Here is a 23,996-nt window from a genome sequence, read left to right on the forward strand (position 1 = left end):
ACAGATAGGATGCTGGGGATGATTTGACCAAGAACAGCCAAACATACAGATAGGATGCTGGGGATGATTTGACCAAGAACAGCCAAACATGCAGATAGGATGCTGGGGGTGATTTGACCAAGAACAGCCAAACATACAGATAGGATGCTGGGGATGATTTGACCAAGAACAGCCAAACATACAGATAGGATCCTGGGGATGATTTGAATGAAGAACATAAGATGGCAACAATAGCTGAGCAAAGTTTTAGACAGATAACTTCAAAAATGAGCGAGCTACATGACATTGAGCATGACGTCACCCAGGTGTCCCACACAAATGTACCCAAATGTACCCAAGTGGTCGAATTGGTACAGTGATACATTTTGAAGGAAATAACTATATACAAAATACATAAATGCTATTCTAACACACACCCCCCCCCACCCCCAAAAATATATAAAAAATATTTAAAAATAAAATAAATAAATAATAATAATTAAACATAAACAAATAACAAGGGTAACTATTTACACATTTTCTATTTACAATATTGTGAAGACCCTCAGTCCTCTACACAATATTGTTCTGCTGGTGCCATGGCCCATAGCAGTCTCTTTCTGCTGTAAAGCAGAGGCTTCCTGAACAGGTGGTGCAGGTGATGGGGCATTTCCTGTGACAAAGGGCACAACGACATCTCCCTACTGTGCCTTTTTTGCCCTGAGGCACATTCATGCCTGCAGAGATGAATCTGGGCAGGTGAACACCACTGGAGCAGAAGGGACAGAGGTAGAGGGGACAGAAGGTGCTGAAGCAACTCGGTCTCGCTTTCTCTATCAATTTCCTCTATAATTTGGGTTAAATCTGTATACCTAGACTTTGATTTAGCTTTTCCTGATTTATTCGCCATAATTTAAATATATAAACTTGCTGAAAATGCTATTGACTACGTACTGCTATGCGTAACACCCGTGGCTCCGTCAAGTAGGATTTGCAATGGTGAATGAACCTCGTTTACGACAAAGGCTGGTCTTCGAACGTATAACCACTACATATTGCCGTTTACCTCAGCTCATTGGCTATCTTCCAAGCTAGATTTCAAGATGATTAGTGGTCATTGGGCCAAAATACAGTCAATCAACGATAGAGCGGTCCTACCATTGGTGCGCAATGAGGTCATTGATTGGGGTCTTCAAAATCGGTTTGTTTTGGTCAATACGTACCAGGAAAAGAACCATCAAGTATGGTTGTGTTAGTAACAACCAGAGGATTGCAATGAAACCAACCATGACTGGATAAACATTTGTTTAGTGTGTGTAATTACCACGAACGCTTCGTCCAAAGTTTCCGTGAGACGGAAATCAAGACGCAAGCGTTTTACAAATGTGTCGTGTTCGGCTATAAAAATTGATTTTATCAAACAAAACGAACATTCACTGTGTAGTTAGGACACTTGGCATTGCCACCAGAGGAAGATCTTCAAAGGTAAGCGATTTATTTTATTGTTATTTCTGATTTTCGTGACTCTAATGCTTGGTTGGAAAATGCTAGTAATACTTGTGTATGCGAGGAGCTGTCCTCAGAAAATCGCATGGTTTGCTTTCGCAGTAAAGCCTTTTTGAAATCTGACACAGCGGCTGGATTAATAAGACATTCATCTTTTAAATGATGTAATACATGTATTTACAAGAATGTTCACTATAAAAAATTGTGTATTTAGAATGTTAGCGCTCTGCAGTATCACCGGATGTTGGCCTGGAGGGACGTTAGCGTCTCACCTACCCTAGAAAGGTTAAGGGCTTGTAACTAAGCATTTCACGCTCAGTTCTACACCTGTGTGTGTGTGTGTCTGTATCCATGGCCCAACTGTGTAACACTGCAAGCGCACAATTAGGCTGGTTAAATACGCACATGGATTGCTAAGCCAGAGGCTTTGGACTTACCCATCCCCTAGCAACAGGTGTGCCTGACAATTATGGTCTGCCTGCCCAGCAGTTTGGCTAGCCTCGGAGGAGAAGCCCTAGCTTAGCATGGCGTAACCCAGGCTATGTTTACATTAGAACAGCTTAGCGTAGCATAGCCTAGCGTGGTATCCACTGGAATAAGCAGCATTCCACACAGAACACAGTGGTATGAATCACCTCTGTCCAAACAGTGCCATGTAAACAGTGTCACATTGTTTTGCTTTTGTTTGTCTGGCTACTGTAGGTTTTAGTTAGAATATGACTGTTATGACATGCAGACCTGTGGCTTTCTTTCTGTTGCACTCTATGGTTTATTTTGGGGGGGAGACACAGACTGAGGAGACTACATTTATGACTTTCCCTTATACTACTCATTAACCTATAGTAGGATATGTATGTGCATGTACGCCCAAGGGAACAGTTCGGTGGCCGTTTGATCACAGTGTGGATAAGATCAGTTAGTCTTGCATGTTCCTCTCATGTAAATGACGCTGCCCTGCCTGATAACCTGGTGACCCTTGGGGTTATGGGAAGGAGACCCTGTAGCTAGCGACCTTTCAAATCTACTAAACAATACGGGGGATGAAATAAAAACCACCAATTTAAGATGAGGCCCCCCAAGCAAACAAATGCCTGTTGCTCAAACTAGGTGAGCAGCATTATCATTGAAGTACACGTCCTATAGAGAGGCATGCTTTAAAGCTGCCTTTCTTTTCCTTTGGTTTTTCAACAAGTCAACATACAGCAGTAAAAGCATGAATCTTAACAGTAGCAGAAAACAGAGACAAGTCCACCCTTCCCTTTCAGGTGGTGGGAGGACCAGGATATTTTAACAGCTTCCTGCCTCAGGCACACAACCTCTACCATTATAACTGCATCTGTGGCCCACTGTGATAAGAGAAAACAACAGACAAAGACTGGCTGACTTCTGACATATAAACAGGGCTCGGTCACAGAGAGTCTAGACAAATAGATAGATGATAGGGAGACAAGCCAGGAAGTGCTTCAGGAACAGGACTGGTAAAATTTGCATAAAGCAGATACTGTAGCATGAATAATGTAGGCTGATTGGCTGAGGGGGAGACACGTACGCACACACCTACATGCCCATGTCTGCCCGCCCGCCGTCTGTCCTGCTCCTTCTGCAGTGGTAGTGGTAAAAAAAATAGGTTGGGTTAACTCTGATCGCCGGTCGCAGTGAGAAAAGTCAAACTTCCTGTACTTTCAATGCATTTTTCCGCAAAAGGTGAGTAAACTGTTTTTACTGTCCACTACACCAACGTCGTGGACATGGGTAGTGTGGAGCCTGAACGTCGTGAGCAAGGGTAGAGTAGTGCCTGAACATCGTGGGCATGGGTAGGATAGGGCCTGAACGTCGTGGACACGGGTAGGGTAGAGCCTGAACGTCGTAGGCATGGGTAGGGTAGAGCCTGAACGTCGTGGGCATGGGTAGGGTAGAGCCTGAACGTCGTGGGCATGGGTAGGGTAGAGCCTGAACGTCGTGGGCATGGGTAGGGTAGAGCCTGAACGTCGTGGGCATGGGTAGGGTAGAACCTGAACGTCGTGGGCATGGGTAGGGTAGAGCCTGAACGTCGTGGGCATGGGTAGGGTAGAGCCTGAACGGCATGGGTAGGGTAGAACCTGAACGTTGTGGGCATGGGTAGGGTAAAGCCTGAACGTCGTGAGCATGGGTAGGGTAGAGCCTGAACGCCGTGGGCATGGGCAAGGTAGAGCCTGAAAGTTGTGGGCATGGGTAGGGTAGAGCCTGAACGTCGTGGGCATGGGTAGGGTAGAACCTGAACGTTGTGGGCATGGGTAGGGTATAGCTTGAATTTCGTGAGCATGGGTAGGGTAGAGCCTGAACACTGTGGGCATGGGTAGGATAGGGCCTGAACGTCGTGGGCATGGGTAGAGCCTGAACTTCGTGGACATGAGTAGGGTAGGGCCTGAACGCTGTGGGCATGGGTAGGGCCTGAACGTCGTGGACATGGGTAGGGTAGGCCATGACCGTCGTGGGCATGGTTAGGGCCTGAATGTCGTGGGCATGGGTAGGATAGGGCCTGAACGTTGTGGACATGAGTAGGATAGCGCCTGAACGTTGTGGACATGAGTAGGATAGCGCCTGAACGTTGTGGACATGAGTAGGGTAGAGCCTGAATGTCGTGGGCATGGTAGAGCCTGAACGTCTTGAGCAATGGGTAGGGTAGAGCCTGAACGTCGTGGGCATGGGTAGGGTAGAACCGGAAAGTTGTGGGCATGGGTAGGGCTCGGGCTTCATTTTCCAACCATTGACCCCTTCCCAGTGGCATGCTCTTGTTTTTCTGGAGGGGGGGTGTACGTGTGTGTTCGTGTGAGAGTGTGTGTGTCTTGATATAGACAACAAACACAACAGTCACAAAAGGAAGCTGCCCACACCAAACACAACAGTCACAAAAGGAAGCTGCCCACACCACGGCCAGATGGCAGTCATGGCGTCAGTTGAGGACATCACAAGTCCCATCACGAGTCAGTGGACCCCACAGGAAGACTGGTGCCATCAGAGCAGAAGGATGCAGTGACACACTGGAGACACTGAGGGACCATTGTCAGGTTGTTCAGGTTGTAATCAAAACAACAGTGTTTCTGTGAAAACAAATATAACAGGACAGCCTCTTGGTCCCACAGTGTTAAAGGGGACATGAAACAGTGTGTCAATATAACAGGACAGCCTCTTGGTCCCACAGTGTTAAAGGGGACATGAAACAGAGTGTCAACATAACAGGACAGCCTCTTGGTCCCACAGTGTTAAAGGGGACATGAAACAGTGTGTCAATATAACAGGACAGCCTCTTGGTCCCACAGTGTTAAAGGGGGAAACAGAGTGTCAACATAACAGGACAGCCTCTTGGTCCCACAGTGTTAAAGGGGGAAACAGAGTGTCAATATAACAGGACAGCCTCTTGGTCCCACAGTGTTAAAGGGGGAAACGGAGTGTCAATATAACAGGACAGCCTCTTGGTCCCACAGTGTTAAAGGGGGAAACAGAGCGTCAATATAACAGCACAGCCTCTTGGTCCCACAGTGTTAAAGGGGACATGACACAGAGTGTCAATATAACAGGACAGCCTCTTGGTCCCACAGTGTTAAAGGGGACATGAAACAGAGTGTCAATATAACAGGACAGCCTCTTGGTCCCACAGTGTTAAAGGGGGAAACAGAGTGTCAATATAACAGGACAGCCTCTTGGTCCCACAGTGTTAAAGGGGGAAACAGAGTGTCAATATAACAGGACAGCCTCTTGGTCCCACAGTGTTAAAGGGGACATGACACAGAGTGTCAATATAACAGGACAGCCTCTTGGTCCCAGTGTTAAAGGGGACATGAAACAGAGTGTCAATATAACAGGACAGCCTCTTGGTCCCACAGTGTTAAAGGGGGAAACAGAGTGTCAATATAACAGGACAGCCTCTTGGTCCCACAGTGTTAAAGGGGACATGAAACAGAGTGTCAATATAACAGGACAGCCTCTTGGTCCCACAGTGTTAAAGGGGACATGAAACAGAGTGTCAATATAACAGGACAGCCTCTTGGTCCCACAGTGTTAAAGGGGGAAACAGAGTGCCAATATAACAGGACAGCCTCTTGGTCCCACAGTGTTAAAGGGGGAAACAGAGCGTCAACATAACAGGACAGCCTCTTGATCCCACAGTGTTAAAGGGGGAAACAGAGCGTCAACATAACAGGACAGCCTCTTGGTCCCACAGTGTTAAAGGGGGAAACAGAGCGTCAATATAACAGGACAGCCTCTTGGTCCCACAGTGTTAAAGGGGGAAACAGAGTGTCAATATAACAGGACAGCCTCTTGGTCCCACAGTGTTAAAGGGGACATGAAACAGAGTGTCAATATAACAGGACAGCCTCTTGGTCCCACAGTGTTAAAGGGGGAAACAGAGTGTCAACATAACAGGACAGCCTCTTGGTCCCACAGTGTTAAAGGGGGAAACAGAGCGTCAACATAACAGGACAGCCTCTTGGTCCCACAGTGTTAAAGGGGGAAACAGAGCGTCAACATAACAGGACAGCCTCTTGGTCCCACAGTGTTAAAGGGGGAAACAGAGCGTCAATATAACAGGACAGCCTCTTGGTCCCACAGTGTTAAAGGGGGAAACAGAGTGTCAATATAACAGGACAGCCTCTTGGTCCCACAGTGTTAAAGGGGGAAACAGAGTGTCAATATAACAGGACAGCCTCTTGGTCCCACAGTGTTAAAGGGGGAAACAGAGTGTCAACATAACAGGACAGCCTTTTGGTCCCACAGTGTTAAAGGGGGAAACAGAGCGTCAATATAACAGGACAGCCTCTTGGTCCCACAGTGTTAAAGGGGGAAACAGAGTGTCAATATAACAGGACAGCCTCTTGGTCCCACAGTGTTAAAGGGGGAAACAGAGTGTCAATATAACAGGACAGCCTCTTGGTCCCACAGTGTTAAAGGGGAAAACAGAGTGTCAATATAACAGGACAGCCTCTTGGTCCCACAGTGTTAAAGGGGACATGAAACAGAGTGTCAATATAACAGGACAGCCTCTTGGTCCCACAGTGTTAAAGGGGGAAACAGAGCGTCAACATAACAGGACAGCCTCTTGGTCCCACAGTGTTAAAGGGGGAAACAGAGTGCCAATATAACAGGACAGCCTCTTGTTCCCACAGTGTTAAAGGGGGAAACAGAGCGTCAACATAACAGGACAGCCTCTTGGTCCCACAGTGTTAAAGGGGGAAACAGAGTGTCAATATAACAGGACAGCCTCTTGGTCCCACAGTGTTAAAGGGGACATGACACAGAGCGTCAACATAACAGGACAGCCTCTTGGTCCCACAGTGTTAAAGGGGACATGAAACAGAGTGTCAATATAACAGGACAGCCTCTTGGTCCCACAGTGTTAAAGGGGACATGAAACAGAGTGTCAATATAACAGGACAGCCTCTTGGTCCCACAGTGTTAAAGGGGACATGAGTGTCAATATAACAGGACAGCCTCTTGGTCCCACAGTGTTAAAGGGGACATGACACAGAGCGTCAACATAACAGGACAGCCTCTTAGTCCCACAGTGTTAAAGGGGACATGAAACAGAGTGTCAATATAACAGGACAGCCTCTTGGTCCCACAGTGTTAAAGGGGACATGAAACAGAGTGTCAATATAACAGGACAGCCTCTTGGTCCCACAGTGTTAAAGGGGACATGAAACAGAGTGTCAATATAACAGGACAGCCTCTTGGTCCCACAGTGTTAAAGGGGGAAACAGAGCGTCAACATAACAGGACAGCCTCTTGGTCCCACAGTGTTAAAGGGGACATGAAACAGAGTGTCAATATAACAGGACAGCCTCTTGGTCCCACAGTGTTAAAGGGGGAAACAGAGTGTCAATATAACAGGACAGCCTCTTGGTCCCACAGTGTTAAAGGGGAAACAGAGTGTCAATATAACAGGACAGCCTCTTGGTCCCACAGTGTTAAAGGGGAAACAGAGTGTCAATATAACAGGACAGCCTCTTGGTCCCACAGTGTTAAAGGGGACATGAAACAGTGTGTCAATATAACAGGACAGCCTCTTGGTCCCACAGTGTTAAAGGGGACATGAAACAGAGTGTCAATATAACAGGACAGCCTCTTGGTCCCACAGTGTTAAAGGGGACATGAAACAGAGTGTCAATATAACAGGACAGCCTCTTGGTCCCACAGTGTTAAAGGGGACATGAAACAGAGTGTCAATATAACAGGACAGCCTCTTGGTCCCACAGTGTTAAAGGGGGAAACAGAGTGTCAACATAACAGGACAGCCTCTTGGTCCCACAGTGTTAAAGGGGGAAACAGAGCGTCAACAGAGAAACAATGAGGAAGTTCTGTTTAGTAAACAAGGACAACACCACTAGACCTGCCTGGGTTCAACATTCTCATAGCTAAATTATGCATCGTCACACATGGTGGGGTAGAATGAGAGGTTGCAGTTGAAATGGTTCAGCATTAGCTCTGACTGATGGAGGAACAGGACCCAGTCTGTATAACTCGCCCTGAGATGAGAGTTGGCATAGTTTTTAAGAAACTATGCTATATGGAACAAATGGTCAACAACATTTGCGTCAAAATAACCAAAGATAACCAAAAACCAATAACCAAAAATTAAAGAAATGAGTGGTTCTGGACACCAAACTGTGGTCTTCCTCTCGTCCACATTTTTAAAGGTCACTTCAATTAGAAGAGTATTACATTGGGGTTGTTGTGGGTATCAGTGTATAGTTCCATTAAAACCCCAACTAAAAGATGATCCTGAGGGAGTGGACTGGAAAGACAAGCCACCTCCTGGCTCTTATAAGCAGGGTTATTTTTGGGTTATGCAAACACACAGTCCAAGCCGGGGCATTGTTGGGTTACACACCACTGGTCATGGCCCATGATGCCGTCCGCCCCGCTTCAGTCACCACACAAAGGATCCCTGTCCCCTGAGCATAAAATATTCACCCGCTGCCTGGCTCTGCTCTGGTTGTCAGCTGGATAACAGAACGGGAGCCCTGGGTCAGGATTGTGGCGCTACATAGGTACTGTAACAGACCTCAGATCAAATAGTATTCAAAACCTTCAAAATACTTGGGAGCCTTTTCTTCAGTCTGCCTGGAGTGGAGTTGTAGTTGAACAGGGTTTAGACCTTTGGAACTTGTCCTTTGTAGCTCAGTTGGTAGAGCATGGCACTTGTAATGTCAGGGTAGTGGGTTCAATTCCCGGGACCACCCATATGTAAAATGTATGCATGCATGACTGTAAGTCACTTTGGATAAAACCGTCTGCTAAATGGCATTTATTATTATTGGATTCACTGATCTAATCAAGCACAAGTTAAGTAACAGAAATATTTCAAATACTATTTCAACCCATGTCTGGTACAGTAGTAAGGCTGAGGCTCACTCTGCCGCAGTCTCTGGGGTATCACATGACAGACAAACTAATTGGGCTTCGGGTACGGTGACTGCGATGATGTACCCTGCCCTGCTTGGCGTGCCTGCTGCAGCAGCTCACCCTTTCTACCTGTACAGAGGGAGGGGTGGGGCGGTTATTGTTTGGTAATACTTACACATAATACTTGAATTCACTAGCACTGGCTGCCGTAACCTAGACGGCTGTATAAATTGACAGTTGAGGTACTGCATGTTGTGACAGTCCCAGTCTTGGCACCAGTCCTGATTCTACAAGGCACGGGCATCAATCTGATTTTTTAAATAAAAAAAATACAAATGTAACCTTAATTTAACTAGGCAAGTCAGTTAAGAACACATTCTTATTTACAAGGACGGCTTACCCCAGCCAAACCCGGGCGACGCTGAGAGCCTATGGGATCCGAATCACGACCAGATTTGATGCAGCCTGGATTCAAACCAGGTACTGCAGTGACGCCTCTTGCATTGAGATGCAGTGTCTTAGACCACTGCACCACTCGGGAGCCCTTTTCCAGACTGTCACTCTCAGTATAGATGCAGGTCACCTCCAGAACTGAACTGAGCTGCACTGCCTCTTGTAGTTACCATCAGAGAGTTTCTTAAGTTCTACTTCCTGCGTCCAGGTTGCTACACCGACATCATGGTTACATGACTAAGGTGATAGTTTCCCTGGTGGTATAGGTTAAATTCAGAAAAGTTTACCTTATGCAATCAAAGGTTATTCACTGACCATGTACTAGGCCAGTGAATTAGTGAGGAAGGTCCACCCGCTTTAACAATGTTGATGCCAGGGCCCTTTGAGCCCTGTCTGGAAAACAATCTAGAGGAAAGAGTACAATAACCTATATGGTCTTACCTTGACAACAGGATGACCACCTGATGCAGCTTTGATCGCCCCTCTGCTTCCCTCCGTCTCGTAGTGTGCTCGGTGGTGGGCCTTGGGGTGCACCTCAACCTTCAGCTCGTACTGGCCAAACAGGTGGGGCAGGGGCCAGTCCAGGGGGGGCAGGGAGGAGGTCCTGGGGACAGACCGAAACATAGACAATAAGGGTACTGATGGTTTGGATAACAACAAGATACAGATCACCTAGGCATTACCTAGGTGATCTATGGATAACAAATAGATATAGCCTATATCACCTAGCATTTCTTGTCTTTTGGGAAGACATTACCTGTGAGCCGCTGTGACTACATAATCATCCTATGGATAACAAAAAGGCTCTATAATCAGAGATTTAGGTCTAACATATTAGCTAGCAGGGGCCGGTTAGAGCTAATTAAGCCGGCTGGATTCATTCAAACCTGCCTTGGCAGCACAGTACAGTAGTTATGTTTACAAACTACTGCCAGGCCAGCACACCCACATGTCCTACTCTGAGAACTAAGAGCATTTACTTGTAAGATGAGTCAATTTTAGCATAGAGAACCACTCAACTATCGCAATTGTATTTGGTCAGGGAAAAGAGGTTGTGCTTTTAACATAAATATGCTACTGGAATAGGTTTGGAATAGTAGGTTTGACTGCCCTTAATCAAAGAGAATAACTACATAGAAGAACCAATGCAATGACACATTATATATGGTAATATAAAGAAGTGAGAGCACAACAGGTTGTGCTGAATCATGACCTCTGGAAACATTGTGGAGGATCACACTAGGCCTAGACTAGGTCTGAGTACAGTGTCTAAATGGGTCTGTAGGCTGTGTGTTCAACCCCATCAGTCAGACAGTGAATCATAGGAATTACCACCAACATTAGGCTAACCATACTGGAATAATCACACTTGTAATAGGTCATGCAGGGACTGTAACTAGCAGTGAATCATGAAGGGGTTTTACACTATAAACGGTATATAGATGGAGAGTATGGTTGTGTTGTTCAGCACTGTAGTATGGATGAGGCTGTGTCACAGGAGCGGCTGCAGGCTGATGGGGGTTTTTCCCTCTGTATGTTTTTATCTATGTAGGGCACAATCATATTTGAACAGCTGCACTCAAAAATAAACACTCCATCTGTGCCCATCCACACAGACAAACTGTCTCTCTCAGTGGGTCTCTGGGTAGCTTGGCTGGTCTATGGCTCTATTGATCTAGAACCTACAGAGAAATAATGTTCTAAAAACCTATTTAGGTAAATTATTGTCAAAACTATTCAGGATGTTAGTAATCCATCATCTACTAGCCTACACACTGAATCTTCATAAAAAAGACTTGGCTACATTGAGCCAGTTATATAGACTTGGCTACATTGAGCCAGTTATAAAGACTTGGCTACATTGAGCCAGTTATATAGACTTGGCTACATTGAGCCAGTTATAAAGACTTGGCTACATTGAGCCAGTTATAAAGACGGGGCTACATTGAGCCAGTTATATAGACTTGGCTACATTGAGCCAGTTATATAGACTTGGCTACATTGAGCCAGTTATAAAGACTTGGCTACCTTGAGCCAGTTATAAAGACTTGGCTACATTGAGCCAGTTATAAGGACTTGGCTACATTGAGCCAGTTATAAAGACTTGGCTACACTGAGCCAGTTATAAAGACTTGGCTACACTGAGCCAGTTATAAAGACTTGGCTACACTGAGCCAGTTATAAAGACTTGGCTACACTGAGCCAGTTATAAAGACTTGGTTACATTGAGCCAGTTATAAAGACGGGGCTACATTGAGCCAGTTATAAAGACGGGGCTACATTGAGCCAGTTATAAAGACGGGGCTACATTGAGCCAGTTATAAAGACGGGGCTACATTGAGCCAGTTATAAAGACGGGGCTACATTGAGCCAGTTATAAAGACGGGGCTACATTGAGCCAGTTATAAAGACGGGGCTACATTGAGCCGGTTATAAAGACGGGGCTACATTGAGCCGGTTATAAAGACTTGGCTACATTGAGCCAGTTATAAAGACTTGGCTTCATTGAGCCAGTTATAAAGACTTGGCTACATTGAGCCAGTTATAAAGAGGGGGCTACATTGAGCCAGTTATAAGGACTTGGCTACATTGAGCCAGTTATAAAGACGGGGCTACATTGAGCCAGTTATAAAGACGGGGCTACATTGAGCCAGTTATAAAGACGGGGCTACATTGAGCCAGTTATAGAGACGGGGCTACATTGAGCCAGTTATAAAGACGGGGCTACATTGAGCCGGTTATAAAGACGGGGCTACATTGAGCCGGTTATAAAGACTTGGCTACATTGAGCCAGTTATAAAGACTTGGCTTCATTGAGCCAGTTATAAAGACTTGGCTACATTGAGCCAGTTATAAAGACTTGGCTTCATTGAGCCAGTTATAAAGACTTGGCTACATTGAGCCAGTTATAAAGACGGGGCTACATTGAGCCAGTTATAAGGACTTGGCTACATTGAGCCAGTTATAAAGACGGGGCTACATTGAGCCAGTTATAAAGACGGGGCTACATTGAGCCAGTTATAAAGACGGGGCTACATTGAGCCAGTTATAAAGACGGGGCTACATTGAGCCAGTTATAAAGACGGGGCTACATTGAGCCAGTTATAAAGACGGGGCTACATTGAGCCGGTTATAAAGACTTGGCTACATTGAGCCAGTTATAAAGACTTGGCTTCATTGAGCCAGTTATAAAGACTTGGCTACATTGAGCCAGTTTAAAGACGGGGCTACATTGAGCCAGTTATAAGGACTTGGCTACATTGAGCCAGTTATAAAGACGGGGCTACATTGAGCCAGTTATAAAGACGGGGCTACATTGAGCCAGTTATAAAGACGGGGCTACATTGAGCCAGTTATAAAGAAGGGGCTACATTGAGCCAGTTATAAAGACCAGTTCAGAAGCTCTCAGTATGTGTTCCATACAGCATGATAAAGGTGTTCCTGGTCTGTTACAGTTACAGGGAGACACAGTTTTCTCTAACACAGCACTGTGCAGTACAAATGGGGAGAAATTAAACGTGTGTGGGTGTGTGTGCGTCCATGGTCTATGAGTAAGAGGAATGATACACACCACTGTAAGCTGTCCTAACAGGCAGACATTTACACCACATTATGCCTCTCTACAGTAACTAGCCTAACCTTCTCCGCTAGTCAAAGAAAGTCACTAACCATGGTCTATTGTTTCTTTATGTGCCCCGGCAGGTCGTGGCAAAACTAAAGTTGTGCTTTCAACAAGCCATGCTATGTCAGACAAACATGCCACACAGAAATGCCCTCCACTCAGCCCTCACACAGCATGCAGACACCAAATAAAATGAATGTTAATTTACTAAAGGCCAGGGAACTCAAAAAGAACTCAACAGAGTAGCAAAACATGAGTCAGTCAGTTTTTCCCTATCCTCCATGGCTCTATCAGAAGCTGGGCAGCTGGCTGACTCCGAACACCATCAGTGGGAGAACTAAATGGGAGAAATGTGGTGGCTGGCTTTCTTTGGAGTCGGTTCACTGAATAAACTGTTGTCCAGAGGAAAGAATGACAGTAGAAGAAAAATAGAAGCACGTGTCTCTAACATTGTGGTATCGTACCACTGGCATCTGTTCCCATGCGATTTTGAATCAAAGTAGGCTATAGGACAGCCTGTCCTGGTAGCCTAGATTCCCCCACAGCACATGGCAGAGGAAAGCCCCCATGAATATGATCACATTGCATACTATAAAGATGTACTGCACGAGTCACAACTATTCTAAATAAAAAGGTAGGCTTCTCAGACCCAGATCAAGTCTATTCCTTCGAAGCTATTTGAATAAGGATTCTCCAATGAGCATGCTTTGTAGTCCAGAAGTAATCTTAATCTAGGTCTGGGAAACCGTCTCTAAAGGTTTAAGGCCTAAAAACAAAGGTGGGTGTAACAGTGGCTTGTCTCGTACCCTCCAATGCCACCAACATAACACCGGAAGTGTATGTTTTCCCTGGCCAGCGGCCACAGTAACACAAGAGGGGTTTGGTAGCTAGGAAACCTGAGCATTGTGGCGGGCAGAGGGAGCGGGTTGGAGCAGAGGTCGGAGCCTGGATTAGCGTAACCTTTCTAGGGTATGCTGCTCGGTACCGCGGGGCTCTGGGACTCCCAGTCTGGTGCTACCAGTCACCACCTGCGGCCTACAGCCGCTCCCCTGTACATCTCTCATTCTTTATTTAACTTTTATTTAACTAGGAAAGTCAGTTAAAAACAAACAATAACAAAAAAAGAAAAAGAAAAAATGAAATAAAATATAGGACAACACACACATCACGACCTGAGAGACAACACTACATAAAGAGAGACCTAAGACAACAACACAGCCTGGTAGCAACAAAACATGACAACAACATGGTAGCAACACAACATGGTAGCAACACAACATGGCAGCAGCACAAAACATGGTACAAACATTATCGGGCACAGACAACAGCACTAAGGGCAAGAAGGTAGAAACAACAATACATCACGTGAAGCAGCCGCAACTGTCAGTAAGAGATGGAGATAAAACTGTCCAGTTTCAGTGTTTTTTTGCAGCTCGTTCCAGTCTCTAGCTGCAGCGAACTGAAAAGAGGAGCGACCCAGGGATGTGTGTGCTTTGGGAACCTTTAACAGAATGTGACTGGGTGTTTTATGTGGAGGATGAGGGCTGCAGTAGATCTCTCAGATAGGGGGAAGTGAGGCCAAAGGTTAGTTTGGCAGCTGGGGTGAAAGAGGAGCGATTACGATAGAGGAAACCAAGTCTAGATTGAACCTTAACCTGCAGCTTTGATATGTGCTGAGAGAAGGACAGTGTACCGTCTAGTCATACTCCCAAGTACTTGTATGAGGTGACTACCTCAAGCTCTAAACCCCCAGAGGTAGTAATCACACCGGTGGCGAGAGAGGCATTCTTCTTACCAAACCACATGACCTTTGTTTTGGAGACATTCAGAACAAGGTTAAGGGCAAAGAAAGCTTGTTGGATACTAAGAAAGCTATGTTATAGTAGAGTTTAACACAAAATCCGAGGAGGGGCCAGCTGAGTATAAGACAGGCATATAAATAGATGAGAGAGCTTCCTACTGCCTGAGCTATGTTGTTGATGTAAATTGAGAAGAGTGTGGGGCCTAGGATCGGGCGCCGATTTCCGATTATTAAAAAAATAAAAAATAATACGAATGTTTTTTATACCTTTTATTTAACTAGGCAAGTCAGTTAAGACTTGTTTCATTATTTATTTGAGGCTAAATTGATTTTATTGATGTTTTATATTAAGTTTAAATAAGTGTTAATTCAGTATTGTGGTAATTGTCATTATTACAAATACACGTTTTTTTAAATTATTATTATTATTTTTTTTTTTATAAATCGGCCGATTAAATCGATATCGGCTTTTTTGGTCCTCCAATAATCGGTATCGGTGTTGAAAAATCATAATCGGTCGACCTCTAGTCTAAACGTTTGGACCCAGATGTTTTTTTGGGGTCAGGTTGAAGGAGCTCCTCTAGCACCTCAGACTCTGTGTCCGCCTGCAGGGAGAAACTTTGTAGCGGGGCAGGGGAAAGAGGGAGTAGGTCTTTAAGTGAGAGAACTGCTCCTTAAAGTAACTAACTTTGGCCTTTAGCCTGAGTGCACTTATTTCTCATTTGCCTGATCCAGTCAGCCTGAGTATGAGTGTGCCGAGCCATAAAGCCTTTCTTAGCCCCACTAAATGTCATATCAACCTGAATACCGGTATGTGAATATGGATTTCTATAGTTAGCCCTGAGGTGGGATGGACTAGCCTGGTTATAGATCTTTTTGTGCAGTATAGCCAACTATAATGGTCATTTTCATGCCAATTGTCTATACAGAAAACAGATCTGGGATCAAGATATAGGGAGGGACTGGGAGGGATTGGGAAAGAGGGCTCCCTGAATCCACCCCCGGTCTGTCTGAGGCTCAGACTCGAAGCCCCCCGCCCCATGCCTCTGTTTCCTCCACCACCAGTCTGTCTGAGGCTCAGACTCGGAGCCCCCCGCCCCATGCCTCTGTTTCCTCCACCACCAGTCTGTCTGAGGCTCAGACTCGGAGCCCCCCGCCCCATGCCTCTGTTTCCTCCACCACCAGTCTGTCTGAGGCTCAGACTCGGAGCCCCCCGCCCCATGCCTCTGTTTCCTCCACCACCAGTCTGTCTGAGGCTCAGACTCGGAGCCCCCCGCCCCATGCCTCTGTTTCCTCCACCCCCGGTCTGTCTGAGGCTCAGACTCGGAGCCCCCCGCCCCATGCCTCTGTTTCCTCCACCACCAGTCTGTCTGAGGCTCAGACTCGGAGCCCCCCGCCCCATGCCTCTGTTTCCTCCACCACCAGTCTGTCTGAGGCTCAGACTCGGAGCCCCCCGCCCCATGCCTCTGTTTCCTCCACCCCCGGTCTGTCTGAGGCTCAGACTCGGAGCCCCCCGCCCCATGCCTCTGTTTCCTCCACCACCGGTCTGTCTGAGGCTCAGACTCGGAGCCCCCCGCCCCATCCTCTGTTTCCTCCACCCCCAGTCTGTCTGAGGCTCAGACTCGGAGCCCCCCGCCCCATGCTTCTGTTTCCTCCACCCCCAGTCTGTCTGAGGCTCAGACTCGGAGCCCCCCGCCCCATGCCTCTGTTTCCTCCACCCCCAGTCTGTCTGAGGCTCAGACTCGGAGCCCCCCGCCCCATGCCTCTGTTTCCTCCACCCCCAGTCTGTCTGAGGCTCAGACTCGGAGCCCCCCGCCCCATGCCTCTGTTTCCTCCACCACCGGTCTGTCTGAGGCTCAGACTCGGAGCCCCCCGCCCCATGCCTCTGTTTCCTCCACCCCCAGTCTGTCTGAGGCTCAGACTCGGAGCCCCCCGCCCAATGCCTCTGTTTTCTCCACCACCAGTCTGTCTGAGGCTCAGACTCGGAGCCCCCCGCCCCATGCCTCTGTTTCCTCCACCCCCAGTCTCTCTGAGGCTCAGACTCGGAGCCCCCCGCCCAATGCCTCTGTTTTCTCCACCACCAGTCTGTCTGAGGCTCAGACTCGGAGCCCCCCGCCCCATGCCTCTGTTTCCTCCACCCCCAGTCTGTCTGAGGCTCAGACTCGGAGCCCCCCGCCCCATGCTTCTGTTTCCTCCACCACCAGTCTGTCTGAGGCTCAGACTCGGAGCCCCCCGCCCCATGCTTCTGTTTCCTCCACCCCCGGTCTGTCTGAGGCTCAGACTCGGAGCCCCCCGCCCCATGCTTCTGTTTCCTCCACCACCAGTCTGTCTGAGGCTCAGACTCGGAGCCCCCCGCCCCATGCCTCTGTTTCCTCCACCACCGGTCTGTCTGAGGCTCAGACTCGGAGCCCCCCGCCCCATGCTTCTGTTTCCTCCACCACCAGTCTGTCTGAGGCTCAGACTCGGAGCCCCCCGCCCCATGCCTCTGTTTCCTCCACCCCCAGTCTGTCTGAGGCTCAGACTCGGAGCCCCCCGCCCCATGCTTCTGTTTCCTCCACCACCAGTCTGTCTGAGGCTCAGACTCGGAGCCCCCCGCCCCATGCCTCTGTTTCCACTGAACACTGACAGCCACCCAGCAGACAGACGCCAGGACCATCTGTTCAGCAGAACGCCTCCCAGACACAGCTTCTCTGACTGGAGACTAGGGTTGTCACGATACCAGTGTGGCGAAACTACCATACCACATTTTCCTTGGTAAAAAAAAACAGGAAGCAGACTAAACTCTATGGTTATTTACAAAAAGGTTTTATTTTATACTATAGGACTGTTATGTCATAAGAAATTCATTCATTTTTTGTTTTCTTGCCACGATACTTCTGAGTGTCGCGATACTGGTATCATGGTGACAACCCTAGTGGAGACTCTTCCAGAACCTTCTACAGCAGACAGGAGAGATCACCCCACAGTCACAGCACTCACTACATCCAACAGTGGAAGCCTACTCTAGTCCTAAAGACCTAATCATTTTATAAATAGTGGTTTATCCTAGATATGAATATACTCTTGTAGCAGGGTACTAGACCACTATAACAAGGTACAATGTTGACCCCTTTCTGGAAGGTGTCTGTGAATGGGCAGCCAGACTGTGGTGTTTCAGAAAGGCTGGGTTAGATGGTGGTGGTGTGGCCCCTCAGCCATATGTGACCTGTGCTGATTTATAGCGCTAGAGGCCAGAGCACACAAACAAGGCTGAGACTTCATCTGCTGCACACATTGGGAGAGCAGAGAAGGGAAACTTTAACCCGCTCTTTCTGATAGAAGTCAGTGCGTCACGACGATCAAGAGCTTCTGGTTACGCCGATTTCCAGATAAAAAGTGTGTGTGTGTGTGTGTGTGTGTGTGTGTGTGTGTGTGTGAGTGAGTGAGTGAGTGAGTGAGTGAGTGAGTGAGTGAGAGACGTGAGCATGTGCTTCCCCCCAGGCACCAACAACCTTATGTTACACTGTTGTGCTACTTCAGACAGCGCCATCATGTCTCTGTGGCTCATTAAATGTTTCAGCCCATGTGGGTCTAAAGCAGTGACCTAAAGTTTGAGAGCATTGGAGTCAAACCTACAGACACAATTATATCGGTATAAGCTACAGAATATTATACTAGTGCACCCCTGATAGGTGCAGACTAAGTGCAGGGTAGTTCCCCTGTTCCAATTCAATTAGGCTACACAATTGTAACTTCGGAGCTCAGGATATTTGACTGCAAGCTCAAATTTGAGGAATGCTTGCCCAACTGTCCAAGCCATTGCATAACCAGGAATGAACTGTAATCTATTGCTATTAAACTTGATTCAATGTAAGAATCTTCCTTCATAAAATACTAGTATGAAAAGTGTCCTAATGCTCTTATCGGGATCAAACAGGCTACTGAACATTTTTTTCTTTATCACTAATCCTATAAAGGTCCCATAAAGGTTCCTATCTGTACCTTTCATGTACTCTACCTTGACCTAGTAATACTAATGACTCTGATGAGTGTGTATTCATTCTAAATGCTGACTAAAGCTAAAGATGACTTGTGATTAGTGTTGCAAAATATCTTCCTTGGTTATTCAGATATCCTGGTTGGAGGATCCCCTCCCTGCTTATTCCCTCCTGATTCTGGGAATCCTCCAACCAACATTTCTGGGAAAGTTTGTGGAATTTTCCAACTCTATCTGTGATTGAGAGGGCAGGTACAGGAAGTGACATACCTGAAGATGGGTGTGTGTCCTGGTTTGGGTTTGTTCCATGTGAAATGTGAGGGCACTGAGAGAAACTGTTCCCCTGGCCCGTCCTTCTTCAGGGAGTGCAAAGTGTCTTCCGAGGGAGAGTCCATGAGGGGGGACCCGTTCCCAGAGTCGTCCAGACCCAGGTCCCCCTTCCCCCCCATGGAGCATGTCCGGTCCTGGGACGTCTTCCTAGTCTTGGAGGGGATGTCTGCCTCGGAAGGGCAGCACTGGAACATGCCCATGGAGGGGCTTCCTATCCAGGTGTCCTCTGTCACGCTGCCCCTTGGGGACGGCTCAGGGGTGGGGATCGGGGAGTGGTGTGGGGACACGGAGCCCACCGGGTAGCAGATGTCTGCGCTGGAGTGGCGTCTCTTCCCGCAGGGTGAGGTGGGGCGTGAGGAGGGGCGGGACGGCGGCCGGGGGCTCAGCCAGTTCTCGTCTGTGACGGAGGTGCGTGGGGAGTGGCACGGGGAGACTCGGGGGGACAGGGAGTGGGAGGAGTGGGAGTGGTGAAAGGCAGGGTGGTGGTGCTGATGCCCAGCCCACAGACCCTCCTCCAGGACCCCAGGATGAGGGGAGCAGCCAGGGGAGGTGCGGGGAGACCCCAGGGTAAACCTTGCGGCCGCTTCGTTCAGCTCAGAGTCCACGTCATCGTACTCGTGGGAAAAGGACTCGCAGGACGAGGCGTCTGAGAACCAGCTCCTGGAGGACAGGGAGCTGCAGGGGGATGGGCTGAGAGTTGAGTCCCGGTATGAGTGGTCTAAGGGCAGGTACAGGTGGTCCCTGGACAGGGGCCGGTCCCCATGGTGGTAGTCCCCATCATTACCTCTAAGATTGTCCTCGTTAGCGTCCATCTCCTGCTGACAGCTGGGGGAGATAGAGGTGATCTGGATGCTAGGACACTCAAAGGCTTTGGGAGGCCCCCCACCCCCACCTGCAGGGCTGGATTTGTTTTTGTTGACATTGTCCTGGACCTCATAAATGGGGTCGTACACCTTGTGGGACTGCAGGTGCTGATGGGGGGAGGAGCTGATGACTTGGGAGTGGGAGTGAGGCTGCATGCTGCCATTGCATGACTGGCCCATAGACTGGTTGTTGACCACGGACTGCTGGCCCACATTGAGGATGTAGAACGACGTATTGTCGTCAGGCTCCAGATCTGAAGAGGAATGATGGAGAGAAAAAGGACCATAAGTCACCATCACAATAACCGCTCTATGGGCCATACAATACCTATTTGTATTATATGAGGAGGATGCTAAACTTGTGATCTGGCAATGCCTTTGAACTGAATTTATTTCAACAGAACATTACTTTTACCCCTATTCCTGTGAGATCTGAGCCACTGCACCGCCAGGGGAGTGATAAGGATAGACCCAGGCAAACAGCTCCACTATCTCCCTGACAAACTCCTTTATTGGTGCTTTATTGCTGTGGTTTTCATTCTGCTAGTCTTGAACAGGAGTTGGCTTGACACACACATACACACAGGAGGAGTTACTTTGCTTCACTACAAACAAGGATAGTCCTCATCTACAACAGTAGGTACATTATGGTCTACTGATAGGCTACCTCCATTCCAGACATAGTCCTACATTCCAGAGGGGTGGGGGACGAGAGAGGTGTGTGTGTCTGTGTGTGTGTGTGTGTGTGTGTGTGTGTGTGTGTGTGGGTGTGTGTTTAGACGGGCAGAAAGAAAACGGGCATGGTTCCAAGAGGGATAACCGATGAGCATCGCTCCTCAGGAAACAAATTCGCACAACGGTGCATGCTCTCTCCTGTCATCACGGCAGCACCAGCACTCTAATAATACACATCAGCCCTGCCTCAGTGATGGTCTGGCCACACACAGGCACAAAGACAAGCACGCACGCACACACACAAAGGATAGGTGGCTCACAGACAACAACCTATTGTCCACCAACACCACTCTATTTGTAGTTATTGATAAACTGGCTGGACCTAACTGGGACACGAACACAGGACAGCGTCACTACACGCCCCTGGACTCATCATGAGAAATACACCATGTCACGTTCTATTCCATAGTTCTGTTCTATATTAGGACTTATAAAAGATGAAGAGAATTTGCAAAATTGAACCTATGTAACTTTGTGAAAATACAGTTCACGTTTAACTACTGTTGCAGCAGTAGTGTAAATCACTTAACATAGTTGTGCTGTGCTCTCCTGTAAAGTACAAATAACCTAACCAAAGGTGCACATAATCATGATATTTACACACCCAGTTCATGTCATAGGCAATGGGGGTTTGAAATTGCTGTTCGAATACAAAACACTTTCCGCAAAAAAGCTTGTTCTTCAAAACAAAACACTTTGAAAGGACCTTGAGAAGAGACACAAATCCTGTGCGTCAACACATTTAGGAAACCACAGTCTTCTTAAGCTAAAGATGAATGGAAATATCAGAATCAGACTGTAAAAAGGAACATTTTAGAAGAGGAGCAGCCTACTCAATTCTCTCTCTCCCACTCTCCCCACCCCCTCCCTCACTCACTCCCCCTCCCTCTCTCACTCCCACCCTCACTCCCCCTCCCTCTCTCACTCCCACCCTCTCACTCACTCCCTCTCTCTCTCTCTCCCTATCTCACTCCCCCTCCCTCTCCCCCTCCCTCTCTCACTCCCTCTCTCACTCCCTCCCTCGCAGCAGTCTATTCATAGCTGCTCCACAGTGGCCCTGCCTGCCTGTCAGTGTCACAAGACTGCTGTATCCTGTGACGACAGAGGGAGACATCATCTGACTGACGGAGGAATAGATAGAATGTATGGTGTGTGTATGGAGGAGGACAACAGAGCGGGTCAACAGCCTGCTGCACTGTGCTGCCTCGACCCGCCCCCCCGAGCCCTCAGAGGAAGGACAAGACAACACACTAACAAAGGCACAGTACAGTATGTGGAAGGATGCACTAACTAAAGCACTGCTATCGGGCTGGATAGTCATACACTGTAGGCCTATCTTTCCATAGCATCTGGAAAAACACACACATTTACTTTGTGTTGTTCCGTTACTTTCTAGTCAAGTTTTTTTTTTTATCATTCAAAAGAAGTGTGGCACGGTATACTGAAACGCTTGTACTTTTCCGATACTAGAAGCTGAAAAACGATTCGGTACTAGAATTAGTATTACTTTTGGTACTTCTGTCAAATGTTTCTCATGGCGTCTACTGATTGCGAGAGGATCAAGTCTATCATTGCAGTCCCCTTGTAGCACAACAATACACTAGCTCTAGACTAGCACTAGACTAGCTCTAGACTAGCCTGTCCTGAGGAACTCTGGGAGTCTGGGCTGCATCACCACTTGCGCTGCACAGAAGTTAACACGCTTAAACGTCATGTAGAAATGTTGATTACTGTTGATTACTGTTGGCTAAACAATGTCCAAGAGCTACATAATACAACACTTTACAATGCAGAAAGATAACGTTACCGGTAGCTTCCAGCTTTGTAGGCAAACTGTCCTTCCTAGCTTACAGCTGAAGCTAACATCAATTCACTACCCTAGTACCTTGTTTGTGATTAAATGCAGTATACAAACCATAACGCTAAATATTGCAGATTTCAAAGCTTATTGTCACCAAAACTTTTATTCATTCACTTAATCTCCCCCGCCTCAGTTTCTCCAAGTCAAGATCATTTTTGCTCAGCATTTGTATCTCTCTGTGTGTGAGAATGACGCCAGGGGTCTTAAAGAGACAGCACAGACTTTGATCAAAGAAGAGATTACTTATTCTATGCACATTTAGTTGATCAGTACAATATAATAAGTCCCAAATGGAAGGGAAACAGATTGTTTTGATATCTGCAGTCCCATGATATCAGTGAAAACAAGCTCAATAACTAAAAGGCATGCACACATCCTACTGAATATGATTTCATCTGTATTGTGAATAGGCCTAGGCTAAATCTTGATGACCCAGTTTATCAATAGACTAGAGATTTTCCATTCAAATAAATTATTACCATTATGTTGTCATGTAGTTAGTTATTTGTTTTACCAAAGCCAAACTGATTGTATGACTGACTCATTAATGCATACATTCAAAAATGTAATGACATCAACTGCCATTCTGTGACTTTGGCTAATATGCCTTATTTTTTCCCTTGGTATTGTTTTGGTATTGTGATGGTATCAAGTATTGTGATAGTAAACTGGTATTGGTATCAAAATCTAAATACTGGTATCGTGACAACACCCTTCAAAAGGCACAGGATTGGACAGCCCTGGTAGTTTCCCACGCAATTCAATAAATGTAGCCAATTCAATAAATGGTCAACGGTAGAAATCGAGTTAGACAAACCTGTAGGCCAATACTTTGTGAATCACATTGCATTAAAGAAATCCATTGGGAGGTATGAATTGAAAGTGGAAAACAATTCAGTTTACATTAGCCAGAAGTAAGCACTCAAAATACATTTGCCTGGATATTTAAAGTGCAAAGAAGCCAATATTCATTGCCAAATGCAGACATATTAAGAAGGGGTTACTTTCAAGGCAGTCATTTTCAAATGCATATTAATTAACAAGAGCAGGTCCACAAATACACCTCAGTTATTAAAGATCTATTGAATATTCTCTGTTTCCAAGAGCCTGCTGGAAAGAGAGAAAAAAACTCTGCCAACTGTGTTGTACGTGTACGTGTGTGTGTGTGTGTGTGTGTGTGTGTGTGTGTGTGTGGCACATGTGTTGTAAATGTACATCTCCCCCTCATTTAAATGCTGTTCTAAATGATTGAGGTGGCATGGCCAGCCATCAATAAATACTCAACCCTACCACACTGCAGGCTGCCAGCTCAGTTCATTAACATCACTCACTCAATGATGAGAGACAAGACAGAGAGAGACAGAGAGACTGACAGAAATGGTCATCTCCCTGTCTTGTTTGTGACCACTGACAGAGATACAGCTAGAACAGAGTCAGACACAACACATGAGCTAATTAACAAAGGAAGCAGTGAAGCCATCTGATCT

The 23,996-nt window shown here is 46.9% G+C and overlaps 1 protein-coding gene across 2 annotated transcripts in view; it reads right to left on the reverse strand.

The window, feature by feature from the left end:
• LOC139384375 (nuclear factor of activated T-cells, cytoplasmic 3-like) overlaps positions 1–23,996 on the reverse strand; it is a 94,438-nt gene that overhangs the window by 51,116 nt on the left and 19,326 nt on the right. For both annotated transcript variants that reach the window (XM_071129113.1, XM_071129112.1), the window contains exons 2-3: positions 18,991–20,167; positions 9,763–9,925 (exon numbers count right to left, since the gene is read on the reverse strand). In XM_071129113.1, coding sequence (XP_070985214.1) covers positions 9,763–9,925; positions 18,991–20,167 — 1,340 coding nt within the window. The remainder of the gene's footprint in view (positions 1–9,762; positions 9,926–18,990; positions 20,168–23,996) is intronic.

Source organism: Oncorhynchus clarkii, chromosome 26, assembly GCF_045791955.1.
Source record: "Oncorhynchus clarkii lewisi isolate Uvic-CL-2024 chromosome 26, UVic_Ocla_1.0, whole genome shotgun sequence".
NCBI classification, from domain to species: domain Eukaryota; kingdom Metazoa; phylum Chordata; class Actinopteri; order Salmoniformes; family Salmonidae; genus Oncorhynchus; species Oncorhynchus clarkii.